Raw genomic sequence first — 11529 nt, 5'->3', positions numbered from 1 at the left:
GGTGATTTGACTATACACATAGCGCCGAGGATGGTTACCCGAAACTGTGATCAGCTAATGAGATAGATAAAAATGACCATACTCGAGCTACTTAAACTGCATGGGAACTGAAGAAATTAAAGGAAAGAAAAGAGTCCCTCTTGTCCAATTCTCTAGCTGGCCTCGCACATTCCAAATGTCTGACAAACAGAAATTTCTATTTTTGCCCATGTTACTGGGTAGAGTTTTGTAAATTTCAGCTATACATACATTTATCTATCTATTTATTTATTCTTTAACTTCCATTATTGAGAGGAAATCATCATGAATACTTCACAATGAAATACCAGTCAAAACAAAATTCTGCCAAGAGTGCTTCCTGCTGCACATAATTGCCATGAATGTAGTCATGTATCTGCATGCCTCCAGATCTTAATGTCTTAAAATATGCTGCTGAATTTCCACCGGAAGAAGGAAGAAGAAAGAAAGCATGCTTATTGTTTTGTGTTATCCAAGAAGGTGAAGCACAAGACACCCACATAGGATTTTTAGCAACCAGTCCCATGAAAAACCAGAAGAGAATCATGTGCCTCGATATCAAGAAAACTTACACAGCTTGAGTTTGCGACTTCTAAGCTGATGTGTATGGACGTATGCTTGAATTTCTAGTTTAATCCTCTCTTTCTTGATCACCGTGTGTGAGGTCTTGATTAACAAACAGATCAAATACTCATCCTCCACACACCTTACCTTCATAAGGAAATCCTAAAAGGGAGGCCGTCCTGCACCTCCGCTGCCTCCGCTGCCCCAACCGAACACATCGCCGCTAGAGAAAGGATAATTTCCCCCTCCCAAATTGTAGAACGGGACAGAACTGCCGCTGTTCCCACTGCCGCCACCTGCGCTAGTCCTGCTCACCCCTTCGCCCATTTGATCACCTCCACAAGGCGTCGCGTCCGACGACTGCGATGCCGATGGCTGCATTTGTGCCAGCGGCGCGTCCTCCCTCGCTTCCTCCAAAGGCAACCTATCGAACATCGCGTTCGCAAAGGACGCTGCCATCAGCACCACTGGCCCCAATGCCATCAAGGGCCCAGCCACGCTCCCACCCACTACCTGCCCCTGTCCTCCCGCAAGATATATCGCCAATCCCCCAGCACCCGGTGGCGCGGGAGGTGGCAACACCGTCCCCGTCAGCGAAAGGATGTCGAATCTTCCATGCATGGTGATGATGCTCCCGGACGGCGTGGCGGGCTGGCGGAGTGTGACATTGGTGACGGCACCGGTGCCACTAAGGATGGAGATGCCCCGGCCGCGGCGGCGGGCATAGGTCGTGATGGCGTCAACAATGTCGGATCCGGCGGAGACCTCAAGCACATGGGATTGGAGGGCGTTGGGGGTGTCTCGGGTGATGATGATTGGGGGCTTGGGCTTGTTCTTGGAGCCCTGAGGGCGGCCACGTGGTCTGCGACCGGAGGAGGATGGTGTGCCTGAGCTGGTGGTGGGTGCTTCAGGATCTCTTGAACCGGACATTGCCCTAATTTCTCTCAATCTCTCTCTAGGTCTCCATGAATAGAAGTTAGCACTTCCTTTTTTCTTTGGGGTATTCTAACATTCCAGCTAGGGTTTCTATGCAGTAGAATAGGACAGGCTAGAAGATCAAAGGAATGAAGCAAGAAAGCTCAAGAACAGCTTAAGACTACCAGAAAAAGAGGAAACTGACGGAGGGCAAAAGTGAAAGCTATGTTCTTTACAGGTGATCTGATCTTCTTGCATTTACTACTTCGAACCTTGTAAGTGCATAAAACAAAAGCGAAAAAAAAAAAAAAAAAGGATCTTGTTTTCTGGGTTTCAGAGAGAACTTATATCTGAGGACACTGACCATCCTCAAAATTAGAACATCTCGAACCGCTCTACCATCTTCTCGTCTTTTACTCGGCCTGAGATTGAGGTCTCCGGAAAGAGGCGAGGGCGGAAGATCATGGAGAAGAGACGAAGGGCAAAAGTTTAAGAGGCTAAACGTTAAATGCTAAGCTCTAGGATCAACTGATCGCAATCACTGATGAGATAGATCACTGTGAACGAAGAAGGAGCTCATGTTCTTCAGATCACTTATGGTGTCTGGGATGAACAGGTCTCTGAGAGAGGCTTTGAGTGAAGAGGGTTTACTAGTTTATTATCTCAGAGAGAGAGAGAGAGAGAGAGAGAGAGAGAGAGAGAGAGAGAGAAGAGTTCCAATGCAAAAGTGGAGCAAAAGATGAAAAAGGGTTGAGTGAGAGAGGAAGAAAATGCCTGACAAACAAAGGCATGGAAGCACTAAAAATTACTTTAATGGATGCCCTAATCTATGCAAAAAGAAGCATTCCTTAAGCTTACCTTAGACTGGTGGAGTTGCAATTTGAAGTTCTTATATAATTCTTAGTAGCACCGTCATTCTTGTGAGCTATCTCCTAGCTAGCTTGTTATTGTATTCTTGGGTGCTTTCTTTAATTTCCGAGTGACATCAATGGCCACTCTTAAAGAGGGTTTTCATCTTCCACCTATAGGGGATTGATCTTGTTTGTGAACCGCAAAAGCAACAAGCAGAACATAAAATCGAGAAAGCGGTGATTTGTGCAAGGGCAGAGGAGGAGCATAAATTCACCGAGTCAGATTCGGTGTGCCGAAGAAGAAATGTAAAACTCACGGGGTCACAACTCATAGTCTAAGAACAAACCTAACCTCAAACAATCTGCATTTCCAGGAATTATGAAGAGAGCATCTTTCCGTCGAAATCCCGAAAATTAAAATCACAAATTCGGAAGGAAAGATTCACGAATCGAATATTCGGATAACTATGAACACCATATGGTGAAATTGGGGGGCAAAAAATTGGGATATGAATATATAATGTGTGTGGAGCAATGTGCATGTATGCTGGTGAAGATGCCAAGCAAGAAGTCAAGGCAGCATGGACGAGACGCATTGGCGCGTCCGACACGTGAGGGGTGTCGGGACATCGGAACTTGACCAATTCCATCCCTCTCCCACTCTTCCTCCCTCACATTTCTTGGGTCCTCTTTCATTCATATTCATCCATCCCCACAACCCTATTTGGCATTACATAGTATATAAGGAGGATATATATACGATATATGTATATCGACTTCTCTCGGGAAATTAATTTATACTTTGAAATCAGATATTACTTTAGGATTTTATGAATAAACATGCTTGACGGAGTATGCGAGATGTTAAGCGAAGTCCCACGTGACGGAATCGGTATAATGTGTCGTAATCCATTGGCTTAAACTCTTTTAGTGGGCGGTGATGTCCTACTAGCTATGTGTTAATGAGCTTGGACAACTTGAACTCTTTTTTTTTTTTTCCTTTTTTTTTCTTTTGATAATAAGCTCTGGATGAAGGTAGCAAACTTTTAATGCGTGTTATAAAGTCTACAATTCATGGATGTTATGTAAAGATGGACTCGAACTTGAGTTCTAATCTCTTGATAGTTTCCGATCTAGTCGACCAAATCAGTTGTTCCCGGACATTGCAAAAGTGTTGTGTAAACTAATTGTATACCATCACCGGTAAACACCAGAATAAGCGATATATGGCAAGAGAAAGATGACGGACGAAGGCGAACACTATGGTGTAACAGCATAGTCTCGAGGTAGCGATGGACAGGTGTTGCAATGTCCGTGGATATTCAGTTGGGGTGTATCAAAGGTGTAGATGATGCTTGGATTAAAGGGGAGCAAGCCTAATTAGCACTCAAGAGCCACACATGAGATGGGGAGATTGTTGAGACATATTTATGACGGAAGTTGGCTCATGGCTGAGTACCATATCATAAGATTTAAGTGATATGGGTCGGTTAAGATATCTGATTAGATCACAACTCATTAAAGCTAAACTTATGAATGAAAGTGACCTCAATTGGATACATTAATTGACCTCAACTAGGGATTTCTCTCAAACGTCTCCCTAGGGTGAGTTAACGTGTGATGTATTATGGAGTCATGTATCTCCACTTATTGATGTGTCCTCACCATTTACTCCTAAGAGCCGAGGTTCAACAACCGCCAATGAGATCGTTATGTCAACTCATCGTGTTAGTCAACACACACGCTACTTCTAATTCCATTCTCCAATACGATAAGATATTTCATAAAAACGGTTACCTCACATAATAGTGATATTCAGAGAGACAATTCAAGCAAAAACGAAAAGTTCCACAATTCAAATGAAAAAATGGGTCAGGATATGTGTAGTCACACGAGCAACGTGATCGATGGATCATACCCCGCCGGTCATGTAATAGATACATAAAATAATTCCCCCTTCGACCTGCCCCCTTCCACAACTTGTGAAAACCCTATCATTCTCAACATGTTCAACTTGATGTGCGTTACATCCATCCAATTTCACTGCGTAGCCATTGCTTGTTTTATTTGACTAATTCATTCCACTATCTTAAACTTTAGTCGTGTCCACTTGACGCCAGAAGAGTATCATTAAGAAGTGAAGACTAAGTACCAAAATCTTTTTTCGCGCCGAGCACTAGAGTTGCAGCACCTATTAGCTTCATCAATCGTCTCATCTTTTTCATGCCATACATAGTAAACCTACCTTATCCAATATTAGCCATGATTGTCACTATTAATTTACCCCCACAACTCTTTAATCACTATGCTAATCACTATACTAAGAGAAATTAATCTTAAAGTCAGAGATATGCTTGCATGCATATAGACCTCAGAGAAGAGTGTGCCCAGCTAGCTCTCATCACCAATATGCTCATCATTAGGATTTCTACTCTCTTCCTTTTTTTCAATCTTCCAGCACCGCCCATCTGTTTAATGTGTCATAATTTAACAGTGCAGTTATATATGTCTATGTTTGTATGGATGTACATGAATTTAATAATGTGCCATATAAAAAAAATGATGAGATAATCACATGCTGTGCAACTTGAATGAACAGAGCCACCTCGGAGAGAATAATGATCAATTATAATATAGAACCACTTTTGTCTTGAGCCACCAAAAAAGGCCAGCATTGCTTGAATACTTTACATTGAAAAAGAAGAAGAAGAAGAAGAAAGAAACCCCTCTAATTAATTTGCCCCTTTGTCTTAAAGATTAGTCCTGGATTTGTAAGTGAGATTAGGAGGGAGGGTATGCTTCCAAAGCGAGAGCCAGTTTTAGGAACTGACCTATAATAACATGGTTCTATAATACCAAGAGCGATCTGATCTGGTATGGACCCGATCTCATTCTCGTGCTTTCAGTTCGGGAACCGATGGTCGTGGGTTAGATTTCTGTCAGAAAACTCATATTTAAATGGAAAAATTACAAATTTTTTTTTAAAAATTATTGCAATTTTACTAATTCAGTCATAAACTTTTTTTGTTTGCCAATTCAGTACTAAACATTTTGTAATGATGCCAATTCAATCATAAACCTTTTGTATTTTTACCAATTCAGTCTATTCGATTAATTTTGAACGGAAATCCCCAACGTTATACCGACGGCGCCGACGTGATAAATTTTAACAATATTGTTTTGACTTCTTCTTTTTTTATTTTTCTCTTTTATTTTTTTCCTTCCGTATATTCTTCAACCTTTAGCCAGCCACCGACCGGCGACCGACTAGAGAAAGAAGATGGTAGGAAAAAAGGCAGAAAGAAAAAGAAAATAAATGAAAATTTAAAAAATTTAAAATTATTAAAATATTATGTTGTCGGATGGCCGGCGCTGGCCGGCCCCCATGTCAATGCGGCTAGGTTAAATTAACATGATGGATTAAATTGACACAATTGCAAAAGATTTAGGACTAAATCGACAAAAAAAAAATTAAGACCGAATTGGCACAATTGTAATAGGTTTATGACTTTTTTAGTAATTTTCCCGTGTCAACGCATGAGATTGGTTCAATTTTGTCAACAAGCGCTAACAGTCTCGAGAATAGTAAAAAAAACTCAACAAAAGCACTTGATTTAGGTGAAGGGGGGATAAAGTACTTTTAAGATCGACTTAAACTCCGTATTTAAATGAAAAACATGACATTTATTTGAAATTTTCTCAAACAAGCGACGTGCATTATAAATTCAAGGTTATTATTATTATTATTTTTGGCCATATAACAAATTACGGAGCAATGTAACTTGAAAAGGAGAAAAACTAAGTAATCTCGACTTCATGATGCACTTTGCTGCTTATATATATGTGAAGAAAAGTATCAAAAAAGTCATAAACCTATTATATTGGTACTAATTTAATCCTAAACTTTTTAATTGGACCAATTTAGTCCTAAACCTTTCAATTGGACCAATTTAGTCCTAAACCTTTTTGCATGGTACAGATCGCTGTCCTATGTGGTACTGTTGGCGTTGATGTGAAATTATTTAAATAATTTTTTGAATTTTTTATTATTATTTCCCTAATTTTTTTCTTCCCCTTATTAGTGGGCGATCGGCGATTGACAATAAAAATAGAAAATGGGGGAATAATAATAATAATAATTAAAAATTAAAAAAGAATTCACGTCGGTGCCGACGGTGCCACATAGGACGGAGATCTGTACCAATGCAAAAAGGTTTAGGACTAAATTAATTCAATTGAAAGATTTATAATTGAATTGATACTAATGCAATAGCTTTATAACTTTTTTGGTACTTTTCTCTATATATGCGTGTGTAGAATGGAGTGCTAGCCTACCAAAGTCACTAGAGGGGTATAACTTTTGGAAATTAATTACTAGAGAAGTATGGCTCCCATGAAATTAAATATGCCAAGAAAAGGGCCCAATATAATAGAAGTGTCGGATTTTAAATATTGGAGCGATAATGAAATATTGTTTGTGGAAATCCTAGGTTACCCAAAATGCCTTTTCCTTTATAAAAAAAAATCTTATAAGATAAATAAATTTTTTTATTGCAATATATATATATATAAAAGAAAAGGCTTTGATTAGAATCTCATCGTTATTCCATGCCAAGTACCCACTTGCTAATGTTGATGTTAAAATAAATTGCACATGAACACTTCTCCACTTTTTGACGTGTGCCACATCATTAAAATTTAGTATGGTCATTGTACCACGCCAAGAAATCAGCAATCATGTGGGGCCCCTTTCCTATTTTTGTAATAAAAATATATGTCTTGGATAAGGTTGTTATACTATAATTTTAGGAGTAATGCTGGGTATATTAAGACGGGTCTGCTAGATCGATTTAATAAAGCGATAGAGCAATCAAAAACAAAACAAAACTTTAAATAAGTGGGTTGCATTCAAAGTTCGATGATACTCAATCGTGGCGCTTAATACATCATCTTTACACTGTTTAGTATATCTTCATGTGGAGTGATCATAATTCAGTGACCTAAGTGATGTTAACATGTCAACAAAGTCCGACATATCCTAAAGAGAAAAAAGCTATAAGAAATCTCAAACTATGCTCATTGTAACACATATACCTTAGACCATTTTGTCAGATGATTTTTCAGCCAATATAACGTCATTTTTATTTCACTTAAGCCACGTGGGCTTCGCCATGTCAGCGCATTTTGCTTTCCAGCATCCATGTAGGCAGATTTTTAACGATTGTCATTTATGGAGGATAAATGTGTCACTCATGCGCAAGTTTATGATTTTTTGTTGCACAGAAAAAAAAAATTAGACAACTATGTCACAGTAGGCATAGTTTGAGAATTTTTGTATGGATCTTGCCCTGTCCTAAATACGAACTTCTGAATGGAATCCACGAACGGAGAGTCCCAGCCTTGAAGCCCAAGATGATTGTCAAACGTTTACATCGGATGTGGGCTAAGCCCAGAACTGATGTAACTTCTCCTAGTGCTCTTAATGTTTTTAATTAACTAATTAATTACTTATTCTTATTTATTTTGCTAAGTTGGTGGTTCTCAAGTGTGAATTGATAGAGTGAGTGAGTCCAAAAGCCCAACAACCTTTGACTTGGACCTTTTGATGTCTCCATCCCACTTGGCCATACCATCTTTTTATCATCTCTTTCTCAACACGAATAAACCAAAAAAAAAAAAAACCCCCAATTCGAGAAATATTCAGAAAATTTAATTAATTACGAGACGGGATTTAAGGAAAAAATAATAATCTTCCGTAACACTATAACTCGGGGAGGGGGAGAAATTAAAAACTTTTAATATGAATTTGCTGAAAATTGCACCGAGCGCCAAACGACCGGATGGATAGCAAGAATTGGATTAGCCGTTGATTCGTCTTCGTGTGCATGCAACACTTTTTTTTTTTTTGGGGGTCAAACATGCAACACATGTTAAAGAAGTTCATGTGCAAAATTTTCACATCCGTTCAAATCTTACAAGATGTCATCGTGCAAAAGCATATTTAGCTGTGAAGTCAAGATGGAGATATTGGAAAAAAGGAGGGGAAAAAAAAAAAGAGTACAAGCAATAAAAATTGATGGAGACTGCACGAGTCAATGAGTCAACGGCATTCGACCCCCAAAAAAAAAAAAATTGGAGTCAACGGCATTTGTGCTATGCAGTCTCCTAGTCAATCCTTTGTTATTAAAAGTAGCACACTATCTTTGATCGAATCAATACTTGTGCGGCAGCCAAACATGACTACCAAAAATATTTAATCTTTATGGGCCGATAATATAAAAAAAAAAAGTTTTTATTTTTATGCATTTCACATGATGAATTTCCCGTTACATATTTGACTCGATGGATTTCAGCTTTTGCCTATATATCTAAGAAAGAAAACCCGATTTGAAATTGATTCCAAAGTTTGAGAATCCGGAAGTTCTTTTCTCGTCGGATGCGATTTTGTCATGGAATGGACCCAAAACGCAATTTAAAGATCTCCTCACGAGCCGAAATTTATAATAAGTCACAACCATTAGAGCACCCAAAATAAATAATAAAAAAAAGGTCTTTTCGCACCTAATACAATTATGAGCTGAATTATTTTCCACTCATCACCCACTTGGCCTATTGAGGTCGAATTCACGAACTTCGCATTGATTTCGAATCGAGCAATATATATATATAGACACACACATACGTACGTACATATGTGTATGTATATATAGTGGTATCCATATAAATATTTCACACAACCCTCGCTTGCATCTTCCCCTCTCTTTTGTGTTCTTCTTTGTTTGCTTATTTTTAATTTAATTTAATGAAAAATTATAAACAAATCAGATTTGGGCCAAGACATGATTGTTTTAGTCTTACATTTCACGATCCATTTAAGTCACGTCGTCGCATCGTGCGAGAGAGAAAATAATCGAAACAAAAGTCACGCGTTAACTCAGTAAAACGGAAATAATTGATTGCACCAATCTAACAACTTTTTGGGTTTAATTGTATCTTTTAAAAGTTCCCGGACTCAACTGCGCTTTCGCGGTAAGGTTTAGGTTATCGGGTGCACTTGTCCTATGTAAATTAAGAGATACCTACTTTTCCCCTTTCCTGGCCAAAGAGGCTTAATTGCAATTAAAAGTATTGCACGATCTCTAAAGTATAGCCACACATTCCCCCCCACACACAAAAAAACAAAAAACAAAAAAATGATAGCATACGAAATTAGAAATTTTCGTTTACTCTTTTACTAAATAAGTGTCCTCCCATGACATTAAATATAAAAAAAAAATCAAATGCATATTTTTTTTTTTTGGGGTCAACAAAAGTGCTAAAGTCAATATAAATCAGATTCACCACGACCTCATATTCCACCTCAAAACGTCTGTGAATGGTCGCGGCGGGGCCTTCACGTTGCGTGAAACATGCATGGAATGGGACACTGGAGAGGACAAAGAAGAGAGAAGACAGACGAGAGGAACCGGTCGCCCAATTCCACAAAAAAAAAATGTGTTGCTTGTTGCAATCGTCTTGTCATCGATCGATCAGTACAATTATTTGAAATATCTATTGAATTCACGCGTCCTTCGATTTTGATCTCGTAATGCCACGTAGGCAACGAGAATATGATCGGACTAGTATACTGAACTCGTTCGCCGCGGACTATTTTTTTTTTATTTTTCTGCTTTCTGTACGATGAATTTTCAGGCTGCAGATTTAGCTAGGCCGATTTCAGATTCTGGTTCTATCTAAGAAAGAAAACGCGATTTGAATTTAAAGATGTCCTCACAAGCCAAATTTATAATTGAGTCACAACCATTAGAGAACAACAACAACAACAACAACAAAAAAAGAGGTCTTGTCGTACCTAATTCGATTGTGAGCCGAAATGTTTTTTTCATTCGTCACCCACTTGGCCTGTCGAGGTCGATTTCGTGGAGTTCGGATTAATTTTGGATCATGGCACGCTGGTCGTCCTGAGAGATGTTGCGTGATTGATTGATCACGTGAACTATTCGCACGTTTCCAACTCATATAAGTCTCTTACCGATGTACTCTATAATGTAAACCGGTATATGATTTTAATTCCATATGAAACCACAACTATATTTTTTGACAAAATACATTATTTCATCGAGTATGTTTTAGGATTTCTAATGCACTTATTCCATTTATATATATATATATATATATATATATATATATTGTGGGATCCACATAAATAATTCGCACAACCCTTGCCAGCGTCTTCCTCTCTCTCTTTTTTATGTTTTTATTTGTTTGCTTATTTTTAATATAATATAATAAAAATTATAAACAGATCAAATTTCGACCAGAGCGTCACCGTTTTAGTCTTATATTTCGTGATTCGTTTGGCCACGTCATCGCCTTGTAGGATAGAGAAAATAACTGAAAAAAAAAAAAATAAAGCCACACGTTAGCCAAGTCGGATGGAGTAAACGGAATGACTTGATCACACCAATCTAACAAGTTTTTTGGAGCATGATTGCACTTTTCGAAAGATTTCGATCTCAATCGCACTTTCGCAGCAAGTTTTAGGCCATCCGGTGTACTTATCCCCGTGTAAATTAAGACTTAGCCTACTTTTTCCCTTTCTGGCCAAAGAGGCTTGATTGAAATTTTAAAGGTATTGCACGACCTCTGAAGTGTCGCCACACATCCACACACAAACATGATAGCATGCGAAATTAGGAATTTTCGTTTGGTCTATTACTAAAATAAGCGTCCTCCCATGACATTATTCAATAAAAAAAAATCAAATGCATTTTCTTTTGTCAACACACAAGGGCTAATGTCAAACATAAATCAAATTCACCTCACCACTCCTCAAATTTGATCACGACCACAAATTCCCACCTCAAGAACGTCCGTGCATCATGGTGGCGGGGCTTCACGTCGCGTGAAACATGCATGGGATGGACTTTGGAGGGGACGAGAAGACAGGAGAAGGAATCAGTCGACCAATTCCAAAGAAAAGAATCGTTCCTTGTCGTGTCGTTTCGTCCTCGATCGACCGGTACAATCATATGAAATATCTGTTGAATCTATCGTCCTTCGATTTTGACCTTGTAATGCCGCAGAGGCAACGAGAATGAGACCGAACTAGCGTACCGAACTTGTTCGTAGAGTCATCTTATTCACGTGAAATCCCTTCGTACGAGGAAAAGTTTCGCCC

General features: G+C 38.7%; 1 protein-coding gene across 1 annotated transcript; it reads right to left on the bottom strand.

Moving 5' to 3' along the window:
• Positions 1 to 600: 600 nt before the first annotated feature.
• On the bottom strand, positions 601 to 2281 carry LOC115756853 (AT-hook motif nuclear-localized protein 25). The gene has a single exon (XM_030696819.2). The coding sequence runs from the start codon at positions 1510 to 1512 to the stop codon at positions 745 to 747; it is 768 nt and encodes a 255-aa protein (XP_030552679.2). The 5' UTR covers positions 1513 to 2281; the 3' UTR covers positions 601 to 744.
• Positions 2282 to 11529: the final 9248 nt, after the last annotated feature.

This window comes from Rhodamnia argentea, chromosome 11, assembly GCF_020921035.1.
Source record: "Rhodamnia argentea isolate NSW1041297 chromosome 11, ASM2092103v1, whole genome shotgun sequence".
NCBI lineage: Eukaryota > Viridiplantae > Streptophyta > Magnoliopsida > Myrtales > Myrtaceae > Rhodamnia > Rhodamnia argentea.
This window is presented reverse-complemented; position numbering and strand designations above follow the sequence as displayed.